The sequence below is a fragment of the Scomber scombrus genome, chromosome 9 (genome assembly GCF_963691925.1).
Source record: "Scomber scombrus chromosome 9, fScoSco1.1, whole genome shotgun sequence".
NCBI lineage: Eukaryota > Metazoa > Chordata > Actinopteri > Scombriformes > Scombridae > Scomber > Scomber scombrus.
In genome coordinates, this window is record NC_084978.1 from 12706578 (window position 1) to 12719318 (window position 12741).

Genomic DNA, 12741 nt, shown 5'->3' on the forward strand with positions numbered 1-12741 from the left:
CATAATATTGAGAGAAATAGTTAAACTTTCCATTTCCCACAGTAAAAAATTAATTTCTTGCTAATTATTGCTAATTAATCCCTTAAATATACAATTTTCCTCTGACGTAGATTAGTTATAAAAGAAACAGACACTTTGTCACTTACACAAAACAAATTTTAATGGCAAGACAAAAAAGGAACTGACATTGATCAGCCCCTGAGAATGTGTTTAAATTATAAAATGCAGCGATTGAAGCTCACAGGACAGTTTCATGACTACGTCTACACTCGTGCCAAAGTTTCTTTTTTCTCCTCCCAGTCTCCGATTTTTTTCATGATCTCCCATCGTGTCAGTGAGCCCAGCACTGACTTCACACTCTGCCTACTCTTTACAAAGAGACATATGTGATATTATTACTAATTACAAAGAGAGACGTACAGTATATATGCGCACCTAATTTAGTGAAAATACATTAAATAAGGAGTGTAATGTTATCCTTCCTTAACAACAACTATAGGTAAAATATTTCATTTCTTATTGAATGCTGTTCTGCGAAGTTCACCACACGCTGGCTCGAGATAGTCTAACATGAACTGAACAACTGATAAATACCATCATCTGTTTTGAAATATCTTATGCTTAACTGTGCTAAAGGAGCATCTGTATATCATACTGCTGTACATACATTATGGGCATGTAATACCTCCATTACAGCTAACTTTGCCTTTGATAATGTACACCGACATTAGTAACAACTGTCGGTCTTACAACCCAACAGTTTTAAATTATCTAGCTATTTGTCGACTCAGGGAAAGACACCAAAGTTTCTATCTAACTCAACATTCATCTCACAGAGGGGTCATAACTGTGCTCATCAGCTCAGATCCTCACAAAGCAAACAGTGAGGTTGTGATCAGTTGTACCATTTGACGTAGGAAGCATTTACAGTGTGTACTAAAGAGAGGTGAACAAAAAGCAGCTGGAGGAGAGTTTCTGACGTCGTATAGAATAAATCCAGGCGACAGATCGCTGCAGCGCTGGAAGTCCTTTTGCATTAAGGCAGATAGATGTGTAAACAGGTTGTCTCTTTCTGGATGTATGTGCACACACACACACAGTGCAGGCAGGAGTGTGAGTGTTGCCCAAAGAGACAGATACTTGCTCCCTTTTAGTGGGGCTGAACTCAAAGTTAGCATGCTCTGTGGCCTTCCTCCTCCTCCTCCTCCTCCTCCTCCTCTTCCTTACCTCCATTTTCACGACACAGTTCTGGACGATTGTGAGGAGACATTGTGCATTCACAAGGCTCATTAAGCGTCTAACAACACCAGATACCGTTTCAGGTGTCTTCCACGCTCAAAACCTTCTTAGGGGCTGTACGGTGGGGGCTTCTCGTCAGGATGGTTGTGAGGAGGGGAGTACCGTGGAGGGACCATTGTGGGCCACAGGTGACTGGCTCCAGACTGGGAGTCGTCTGACAGGCCCGAGGAGTCTGGGAACAAATAGGAACCCTGCAAAAGAGACAACATTTATTAAAATGACGTTTAATGGTTTTGAGTCAGAATTTACTGCTTGACTATTGGCTCCTGGTATTAACAGTTTAAAGGCCAAATCTAGTGATATCCTAAACTTTTCCTACTGTTAAAAATGTGAAAAAAATAATGAATTGACTCAACTAACAGATATTGTCTGTGTGCCCAAAGTCTAATATATCTCATTCCTCTGTGCCATAAACCTCCACTGTTGTCCAAAAACTATTAAAAACACATCAGTGAGCCACCGAGTTGCTCTGGCTGACAGTTTAACTTCATTATCATGAACATGGGCGCTGTAATTTAATAGTTATTAGTTTTTTAGGAAAGTATGTCGCCCGGTCCTTAAGATACAGACAGGCTGGAGAAGTTTTTAAATACTGAGAGACAGTCTTGGGTCTTTTATGGGATTTGTTGATAAAAAAACAAAAAACAAACATGAAATATTGACAGCTTTCACATTTAAGCTAATTTTTAGAGTTAGAAACATCCACAGGAATGCTATCCATCTGATACACGTGTATACTATGTGTATTAATAAATACCATGTTGTCCAGTTACTCATGACAAAGTTTAAGTAGCTTTAAAAAACTAAATTAAACTCTTTATCTAAAGAACTAGAAGTCAGAAAATGTTTTTTTAGATGCAGAAATTATTATTATAATCATGGCAGATGGCCATCAACCCAGAGCCCAGTTCTGCTTAAGGTTTCATCCCATTAAAGGGGTTTTCTTTGCCACTGTAGTCAAGTGCTGCTCCTGGGGGAATGTTGGGTCTATTTAAATTAAACAAAAAGGTATGGTCTAGACCTGCTCTATATGAAAAGCACCTTGATATAACTTTTATTATGATTTGTCACTATAAGAATAAAATTGAACTGAAATTCATTTTTTTTAAAGAAAAATACACTCATCCAAACTCAGATCATATGCTTCTCATACAGCCCTGCAGTCTCAGTGGCTTTTTTTGGTACCTGGACGTCGTAGGCAGTGTAAGGCGGCAGGCAGGGGGCGGTGTTGTAATACGAGTTGAGGGAAGTAGTGGGTTGAGGAGGCTCTGAGGGGACTGGTGCTGTGATGGCCTCTGGTTCAGATGTGCTCTCTGAGGCTGTAGATGGTGTCTGACAAACACATGAAGAGTATTAGTGATCCTTTGAGTGCAAACACAGCCACCAAAACTTTAAAAAAAAAACAGAGAGTTCACATGTGACGCTGACTGAGTCTCACTAGCTTGACGAACCATGTCTTTGAAGCCTCCCAGCACTGCTGCAGTAATGATACCCAGGAAAAGAGCCACAATGTTGAGGATGGTGGCAGACCATAACAGGTGGTAGAGATACACCACGTCTTTGCAGCTCTTGACTTCTGTGTATTCGTGGTAGCCTCCAATCACCTCAACTCGGCTAGCCCAGTGGGCGGGACAGAGAGGAAAACAGCCTAGTCAAGCCACAACAGCATTTTTGTAGTTTTTAACGACACACTCATATTACCCATAACAGGTTCATAACATCTGTATTCAGGACACATGAAACAGGTTTTGATTTATAGAGAAAAATGAGCATATGGCTGTAAAGGCTCAGCTGGTTTCTGTTCCAATCTGACTGATGAAACCAGTGAGGAAAGCTGCTAAAGAGCTGAGAAACAAATGAGGACACCAACAGGACATGCAGAGGAAATGGCATCTAAAACACGTTTCTATGGTGGGTTATATTAAAGACACTACAGAATTAAATAAGTCATCAAAGAGAAAAATCATTAATGGGTCAGTATGGCTCTAGAAGAAAGGGACCTACTTCCAAATCATGGATGATTTCCTAAACTTTTTCAAAACATCTTTATTCTGAAGTCCCATAAGAGGATGTTCTCTGAAACAAAGGTTGAAAGAAAAGAAACATTCTTCTTCTGCAATGCAAATAAACGTCTCACAAAAAATAGCACAACGGTACACATCAAAAATCCAACCAATCAAAGCAACAGTGCAAAGCAACACAGCCACAGATTCAGTTTTTGTCTTTGCTGCTCGATCACGCAGCATACTCACTTCCCACAGTTGTACAGGTCGCAGCAGTAACACGTGTTGTTTTTCACTCGCAGGTTGCAGGATGTGCGCGACGATGACTGGCAGGGTACCTGAAGTTCAAAAATGATTTTATATCCCTTAACCTGTTAACAATATTCACTTTCAATGTTTTCATTCATGTTTTTCTACAAATGAGACTTTAAATACAGAGATCAGGTTGGATGAATTCATCACGCTTCTTGTGCGAAGAGAGTGAAAGTGTGTTTCTTACATCGCTGTCAGATGCAGTCTTGCTGGAGTGATACAGACACCGTCCGGCATACAGAGGCCTGAGGTCCTGCAATACAAAAAATATCATTTTGTATTATATTTAACTGCACAATTCATCATTTTTCTTCACTATACTTCAGTGTAAAATACACTAAATCAGAAGGAAAAAAAGAGATACAAACTAAAAACTTGGCTAAAATGATCATCATGATTATAGGGACAAAACAAAACTCATTACTCCAAGAATAGGTGGTAAGTTTTATGGGTTATATTATAATAAGGCTAGCAACCTTGTGTGCAGCACTCACAAGAGGGCACCAACTCAAGCTACGAATGAACCAAATGAGCAATACCCTCAGAGTCTCCCGAGATCAGGAACTTTTCGCTTGATGGTCTGAACAGTATCTAAACTAAACGAGGGAAATTTAAGATTAGTGTGATTAATCAAACTGTCTTAACATACACAAGTTACAAAACCCCACTAATAAGGAACATCATTGCTTTATCGTCATATATTTGGGTTGTGTAACAGTATGTTTTCTGGGTTTTGATTTTCAGTTTGCTATGTTTCCTGTCTGTGTTCCTGTAGTCCTCCCCAGCCCATTTGTCTCTCCACAACTGCCCTGCATTAGGTTCATTAGCACTGCCTCAAGTGTTTTCCCCAGCCTTCACACCTGTCCTTTATCAGTCTCGTCAGCCCTTCTCTTTCCCCAGTGTCATTCCAGCCAAACAACTCTGTCCTTGTCTACTCACCTGTTCCCCATCAACTTATTATTTCAGTTAGTATTTAAGTCCAGGTTTTCAGTTCAGTCCTGGTTGGATCCTCTATCAAGTTGTCATCAAGTCTGTTCTCTTCAGCTCTGCACTTTTGATTTTGTATCCATGTCTCAGGAATAAAGACTTTTTTTCTGTAGCCCTGCTTTCTCTTATGGTCTTTAGCATTTGGGTCCACCTGCTCCTCTTTCCATGACAAATTCAGTAAATTGCTCTCGAAGCAGAACTCTGTAAATAACAGGGTGCTCCAAACAAAACCCCTGTGATGGTCAGACACTTAACTCAAACAGCTGGATCAGGTATCAGTGACAATGGGCCCATCTGGTGTGGGATATCATTATTTTAATAAATAATAATTCAGTCAATTTATATTGATGTTTATTCGTTACATTTTGTTTTACAAAGTTAGGAAAGCAACATGTAGGTCAAGCCTGATGTTGCTTTACACATAGAAGAATGATCCCAGTTTCTTCCACACAGTGAGGCATGAAGTTTATTAATCAAACACTGGTATCAGATCGGTAATCTGTATTAGCTGATAACCAACGTCCAGATATTGGCATCAGGATTGGAAAAGTCAAATTGATGCATCCCTAGACTTGATACTTGGATACAAGTCATTAATATTGCAAATCATAAAATGTAGTCCTTAGTATAACTCATAATTGATTCTACTATAGACTTAATAGTGTAAAAAGACTGTTTCAAAGGAGAATTTCCATTTTCCATTTTACTGACATCAGTGGTGAATGAAAACCCACTAATGGCAATGATCTCCCTTTTCTCCAGCCATAACTTATTTTAGCATAATTGTTTCAAGAGTGCATTATGTACTTTACGTCACGGAGAATACTCATCTACCACAAAACAGGGTGTGGCAGCTGCTAATGCCATATGTGAGCAATACCCATGCAGAAGCACTATATGTCTAATGCAATTATTAATTATTAATTAGCTTATTAAGCTTTTAATGGGGATGGCACTGAATAATACGTTTGTTACATATCTGAACATAAGTGTTCATTTACCTATCTGTAGTTATACTTACAATGTGCCTTGCAGCAAAAACTCCATCTACAATAGCACAGCAGAAGGCAGCGACCACTCCAAAACTGATGAAGACAATGGATGCCACTAACTGGAAAAGAAAACAGAGGGGTATCATCTTCATCAGCTCTATCACTCTGTAATAGCTGAGCTATAAGATAAGATGGAATAAGATAATCCTTTATTAGTCCCATGATGGAGAAATTTACATCGTTACAGCAGCAAAGTGGATAGCAAAAATAGAAAGAGCATCAATTAAAGAATAAAGAACAATAAATAATAAGAAAGTAAACAAGCAATAACTAGAAATAAAAAATAATGACATTATGTACAAGAGGAATATTGGAGTCGTCTGAGGGAGAAATAGTATACATGAATTGTGCAAAGTAGTGAACATTAAAAGTGAAGTTTTTATGGAAGACTTCAAACTATATATAATATATAACCTATTTTGGTTTTTAATTGCTTCCTCTCACCACCTCAGTATATCAGCATTGCATTTACAGTTTACTTGTACAACAGTAACGTGCATCAGAATGAACATGGGCTTCTCTCTGTGTGTGAATACATCTGAATGAAAAATGGGTGGAGGCGGTTGTGCGCTGCATAGAGAGAGCTGTGGTCATCACCTCGCTCCAGTGGTGTTAGCGGCTGGCACGGTGCTCAACTCTTCATAGGAACTGTAACCAATAATGCCCCCCTTCCCCCAACTCATTCACCCTACTCTCCTCCTTTCACTCCTCAATGAAAGACAGACAGCATGTATTCAATTTCACCCCACCCCGTCTGCAGCCGCCCCAGCTTACAGGAGGGAGGCAGAGCAACTGACATAACAGATTCAACAGTTAACGGGTGTTTAGACCTACAGTATGCCAAGATTACTAAAACCAGCTCTGAATACTAAAATGTAGTCATCCTGCAGCTGATTTTCCATAGTTTTTCATGCTGAATGTTAGTTGGACTGGCCCTTTTTAAACACCTGATGAAGCGTGAATGTTTTTATTTTTGCAGGTATTTAATAAATAAAACTAATTACATGAAAAATTGGATTTTTGGCCTGAGAGTGGCGTTACAAGAAATTCAGGGAACAACATTAATGTGACAGATTTTTAAGGCAATTTATCTGATAATTGTTGAGATATTTCACTAAAAAGCAGTCAGTCAGGGAATAAGTCATAAACGAGTAGGGTTCATCCTCTGGGAACTGTGAGTGTTTCACAGCAATAAATCAAATGCTTATTGAGATCATTTAGTCTGGATCAAAGTGGTGGACCGACCAGAACTAATGAACACTGTGTGGCTAAAAGGTTTGTGTGGCGTTCAGCAGTGAACTCTTTTCATTACTTAGGCTGACTTATAGAAACAGTTACTGTATTCTTGGTGCTCAATGTGGGCAGACATACAACTATTTCAGATTTCTTTGTGTTCCTGATGTTGCAGGGGATAGATTTTGTATTTCAATGCCACATATACAGCAACAAAAATTCTGGATCCTAAATTTTTTCCATGATGCAACCAATAGTATATTTTCATCTGTCACCCTCCCCGGTTGGTAAATCCTCATGTCATTCAAACCCAATGCTCCCAGTTTGTAAATAAGGCTCCATGTTATACATTTTGAAGTCTCCAAGCCCAACCTGAAAAAACCTGAAACCTGAAACTGTTTTCACAAGCTGTACAGCACTCACCATCACAAATAAACTGACCTTTATGTGTAAAAATTGGTGGAGTTACCCTTTAAATTGTTACAATGTAAAATGTGATCTTCTTTTTGACTTTGTGGGTTTTGTTTCTGATTTGTTTTGCAATCATATTGATTGTTGTTGTGTTTTGTACTGTATGCCTGTATGTGCTCGACTTGATGTGATGCTGGACACTTAAATAATCAAACCAAATCAATCAATTCATAATTGATAGCATCTACACCTGCAACTATCTGCAGTCTATCTTCCATAATGTACTTTTGACTTTATCTTGATCATAATCATCTTTGTTTTGAGTGCCTGATGCTCTCCTCTCAGTTCACTGTCATCACCTTCGGGGATGCACATTCTCACATTTATATCTTTATAATTATTTTTCTTTTTCAGCTCCTTGCTTAGACTTTTTTTGTTTTGACTGACTCTTCCACTTCGCTCAACTTTAGCTGTTCATACAACAATTACTCCGACTGCTCTCCTCTCACTCCACAGCTCACGCATCAGGTTAACACATTAAGAAAGGATACAACTGTTGCATGTTTTTCTCCCTTTAGAGCTAGGTGTGTGTGAGAGCATGTTGATGAAATGCATCGTGATGCGGTGAAATATGCATGGGGAAGATGAAATATAGGATGCATTTTTTGTTAGTGTTTAAGTGGCACTAATTTCTTTCAGGACCTGCAATTTGACTGATAACCCCGTCCAGTCCTTTAATTTCAACTGATTCGTCAACTTCCTTCGGTGCTTAAACATAAACTGAGACTATCATCTTTCATTTGAACTATTCTGTCAACTTCTTTCAGTATTTGTATTATGATTTCCACTTCAACTACAACTGTTTCAGTATTTCAACTATTTAAAAATGCTTCAACCATAGACGGTATATAAATATAGAGGTCATGACCCCCTGCTGGCTGCAGTATTAGTCATAAATCTTTCCCCCAACGTTTTAGAAGATGGGACATGAGCCAGACTAAAAAATCCCAAAAATGCTTTCTGTCATTTCAGGTCATTCTCCTCACGCTGATATCCATCCAAGTGCTCATTTTTCTGATAAGTTGGTTCTTAATGAGTTGTTTGACGATATAAAAAGAGGGCTGTTGCATCATAATTGACAGCTGTGACAGCAGCTCTCAAACCTCAATCAGGCTGCCCGACTCTACTGTGCAGACTCTGACTCAAAAGCAGAATGGCAGAAACAAGATATTTTGGCTTCACTTTTACATAGTCAGGAAGCGAAGACGCATCATCTATCTTTATATAGGCTACAGTCGGTGGTTTCAGCTACAAAATGACTGAAAGGAGTTTGCATAATTTTTTTTTTTTTTTTTTAAATCATATTTTCGAATATGGAAAATGATGCTATGGCATATAACATGTACTTAACATGTGCACTGTGACTTCTCCGAACCATAAAAAATATCAACACATCATCGTGTAGTAATATTATATGGAAATACACAAATCAGAGGCAGTGTGCTGTCAATGAACACCCCCACACACACACAAAAACACACACACACACACACACACAAACACACTGACTCTGCTGCTTGGAAGGAAACGGTGTCACGGGGTAAACTCATTCTTCATTTCAGCCGTGACAGACCCCGCCCAGCACCTGCCACCTGCTCCTCTCATCTGCAGTTTCCTTCCCCTCATTCCAGTATGGGACATCTGTCCTCCTCCTCTTACACCCTATTTCTATTTCTGGCTGCGTCTCCCTTGAAGCCCAGGATACTTGCTCTGATAAACCTGCTCGGGCCAAGTGAGACTCGCAGCCCGGGGTGGGGTCCGCTGCGTCTATTGTCACATTGACAACATAATCAAGCTGCAGCCTGTCGTAAGTTAATTGGGACTCATATGCAGCTCAATGATAGTTTTCTGTAACTGTAGAGACAAAGAGACAGCAAGCACTCTAAGATAATATAAATCCTCTTACCATCTGCCTCTTGTTGTCTATCAAATGAGAACCGATGATACCCAGGAAAGAGCCAAGGCCCAGCTGAGAGGAGAGAAAATAGTTGTCATGGCTTTTATCTAATTCTATGAGAAAGCTCTGATTTCATGTCATGCTCTAGGGAGGCATTTCAGCTTGTTTACAACATCAACTATTCACTATTCCAGATAAGCAAAATACATTGTGGATTTATTTACTGTCATTTAAGGACTAAAAACACATATTCAATAGATGTAGCCGAGATACAGCTGGCAGCCTTCCAGCCGGCCCTCAAGTACTGCGAAGAAAAACAAATTTATGGGCCAAGATACCTCACTCAGCCTCTAATGTCAGTGATGCTGAATAATGAATGTGGGGAAAATTTGCCACTCAGAGACCTTCAGTAATTAGGCTCATCACAGTTGAGGAGTGGAAGGAGCTCGCTGAAATTACCCTCAAAGTTCACGTATTATGAAAACGGACAGTGAACAGTGTGTGAATGTGGCTCACAATGAGTCCTGGATAGTAGCCGCCCACTGTGATGTTCTGCGTCCTGGTAGTCGCTGCCAGGCCAAAGATGAGGATGAGCACGGATACAATGAGCAGCATCACTGTCACGATTATGGATTTCCTCTTCCTCCTCTTAAAGGAACCTGCGAAAAAACACACACACTCACTGTCAATACTGTTGGTGTGAGCAGCGATGTGATATAAAATTAGAATATGCAGCTGTAGGGTTGGGCACCACCGTGATGCATACCACAAAAACCACAGCGGCCACAGCTCAACAACAACCCCTTGGTTAGATTTCATCCCCACATTTCCAGTCTGTCTCTTCACTATGTTGATGAGGTGACTAAGAATAAGGCATCAAAAGTGTGTGCGGCTTTACAGACACAACAAATGTGCTGATCCTTGTACTGTATATGCACAGAAAACATCTTTAAAAAGTGTATTTGCATGTTGTGAAACTCTCAGCACAGTTACAAAGAGGCTCAATTTGTATTAGCCACACCCTGGAGAGGATGAATTATGACAGAAATACAATCTGTAATTTATTATTTAGTATTTAGTTTATTGTTATCAAAGTAAAGTAAGCAGCTCAAACCACAAATTAAATAGTAAGGTGCCCACACGAACACTGGAAGCGGTTTTGCTGGCTGTAAATCATTCCTCCTGTTCATACTGGCCATTAAAAGATTCATTCTTAATGAGCTTTCAGTGTAAGTGATGGGGTACAAAATCCATAGTCCTCATTTGGGCAAAATGTATTAAAAAAGTTCATCTGAAGCTTAAATGTCAGTTATAAATCAGTTTAGTGCAAATTTCCCTCTTTTTGTTACTATTCGTCCACTGCCACCCAACAGACAAACAGTGCAGAGAAACACAAAGAGGGAATTTTGTACTAAAAAGACCTTCGAATATATCAACTTGATTTGACTCATTTGGAATAGTGAAACCTCATATTAGCTTCAGCTTCAATACATTTTTGTACAAAATAAGGCTTGTGGATTTTGTCTCTAACCCCTTGTAATTAATTGATTGTCAAAATACAGACGGGTGACAATTTAATTAAAAACCAACATGAAGTGTCTTAGTATGGTGTCTGGTCACCACGTACCACCAGAACAGTGGCATTGAGTCTTCAGTCTCTGAACTCTACTGGAGGGATGAACATCATTCTTCAAAAATATATTCTCTCATTTAGTGTTTTGATGATGGTGGTGGAGAACGCTGCCTAACAAAATCTCCCATAGGTGTTCGATTAGATTGATTTCTTGTGACTGTGAAGGCCATATCATTTTTACACTCATCAAACCATTCCGTGTCCCCTTATGCCCTGTGGATGGGGGCACTGTCATCCCATCAGGATAGTCACAACTTTGTGTTGACTTGCAATGACTCTTCACTTTAAGGGGACAAGTGGACCCAAACCATGCCAGCAAAATCCTCCCCACAGCATAACAGAGCCACCGGATCCCCTCACTGTCGAGCATTTGGACTTGTAGGCTACCCTTTTTCTTTAATCTGACACTCCTTTGTTGCTCATGATGCATTTTCCGTCAATGCAGTAATTGATTAATCTAATAATAGGGCCGTCACTTGCCTATAATCAATCCCTGTTCAGTGACCACTTTTTCTCCGCCTGTCAAACATTTGTGCCTTGCAAGCAAACTCTGGGACTGGGAACCTCTCTCTTTCTCTCTCCAAAAGTAGCAGAAGGCAGCAACCTGAAGGGGCTGCCATGAGCCATTTTATGTATTAAATTTTCATGGTGGCAGCAGAGCATCCTGCACAAATCTGAGACAAACACCCAGGCACCTGCAGTGACGCGATGCGGCCTGGACGAGAGAGAAAAAACTGGTCCGGTGATGCAACGAGTGTTTGTCTGTTTTTATATGACTGGCTGAACGGTAACAGACACAAGGAGCAGCTGTCAGAAGAAAAGAAAAAAGGACTACAATATCAACCTCAACCAACCTCTGTTTCTTTAATAAAAAAATAAAAAAATCCCCGCAGTGCATTAAAACGAGCACATACATTGATAAAAGCAGCTGTTGACCTTGCATACACCTACCAATGCTTGTTTCTGAGAGACTCAGTCCGCTGGATTGAAGGCTCTGAGCTGGAGGCATCCTGCCTGGAGGATGTTTAACGGGGTCTGCAGGACGATCCTCTTGGAAATAATTTTTTTTTAAAAATACAACAACACTAATCACGACTCACTGTTAAAGGCTTTATATCTGTGAGCCAACATGAATTATCGTTGTGTTTCTTTGCTTGTAGTGTGGCTCTCTCTGACAGTCTTTCTCTCTCCGTCCCGGCTCCGTCTGAGGCTGGCTCAGTCTCATTTACATCCCCGCGGCTGTGGATCCGTCTGTCGGTCTCTGTCCTCGCGGTGTGTCGGTGTCGGACGGTGGGTCGCTGCTGCTGGCTGTGTGTGCGCATGTCACATACACACTGAGAAAACACTACACACAGTACAGTCGTTACTTGTTCCTTATATTAATGCATAAAAACGTTACTTACATAACGATACACGTGTGGGATATTCATTTAAAATGTTGAAAGTAGGGGATAACCGGGACGAAAATGAAAGATTTTTCTCAAGCTCCTTAGAAGCGACACAGGGTTTTGAAGCCAATTTGATATAGTGGCCAAACCTGTCATTACAGTGTCACGTGACGCCATTATGCCCAAAAATACTTTTCCCCATAAACTTGCATTGTGAAAGAGATGTCTGTAAATCAGCAGATGTTTTTTTGAGCATCTCAAATCTGGACAAAATGATTTGTTTTACTATCAGAACTTGATCCATTCAATCCAATCACATTTTTAAAGTGTAGAGGAGCCACATGATTGAATTGTTTTACCCCCATTCAAGTTAGCCGTATGCCCTATGCTCCATAGGCGCTTTGGGCCTATAGACCTTGTCCAGTATGTTTTATGGAAGTGGCTTTTTTGGTTTCATGTGCCACTC

The 12741-nt window shown here is 40.0% G+C and overlaps 1 protein-coding gene across 3 annotated transcripts; it reads right to left on the minus strand.

The window, feature by feature from the left end:
* Window positions 1–147: 147 nt before the first annotated feature.
* Window positions 148–12364, minus strand: tmem255a (transmembrane protein 255A). Of its 3 annotated transcripts, XM_062425459.1 has the most exons (11): window positions 12291–12364; window positions 11839–12195; window positions 9771–9913; window positions 9264–9326; window positions 5623–5712; window positions 3802–3867; window positions 3552–3640; window positions 3304–3375; window positions 2751–2913; window positions 2485–2631; window positions 148–1490 (listed from the first exon to the last, which is right to left on the minus strand). In XM_062425459.1, the coding sequence occupies exons 2-11, from the start codon at window positions 11894–11896 to the stop codon at window positions 1347–1349; spliced, it is 1035 nt and encodes a 344-aa protein (XP_062281443.1). In that variant the 5' UTR covers window positions 11897–12195; window positions 12291–12364; the 3' UTR covers window positions 148–1346. The 3 variants fall into 3 exon arrangements, with proteins under 3 accessions (XP_062281443.1, XP_062281442.1, XP_062281444.1); XM_062425458.1 differs by having other exon boundaries at window positions 11839–12363; XM_062425460.1 differs by lacking the exon at window positions 3304–3375 and having other exon boundaries at window positions 11839–12363.
* Between the last annotated feature and the right edge of the window lie 377 nt (window positions 12365–12741).

Excerpts from the sequence above, each read along its gene's own strand:
- tmem255a (XM_062425459.1), bottom strand. The coding sequence starts at position 11,896 with ATGCCTCCAGCTCAGAGCCTTCAATCCAGCGGACTGAGTCTCTCAGAA. Across the intron at positions 9,914-11,838 it reads TCTCTCAGAAACAAGCATTG|GTTCCTTTAAGAGGAGGAAG; the intron begins GTAGGTGTATGC and ends GTTTTTTCGCAG. Across the intron at positions 3,868-5,622 it reads TTTTTGCTGCAAGGCACATT|GACCTCAGGCCTCTGTATGC; the intron begins GTAAGTATAACT and ends TTTGTATTGCAG.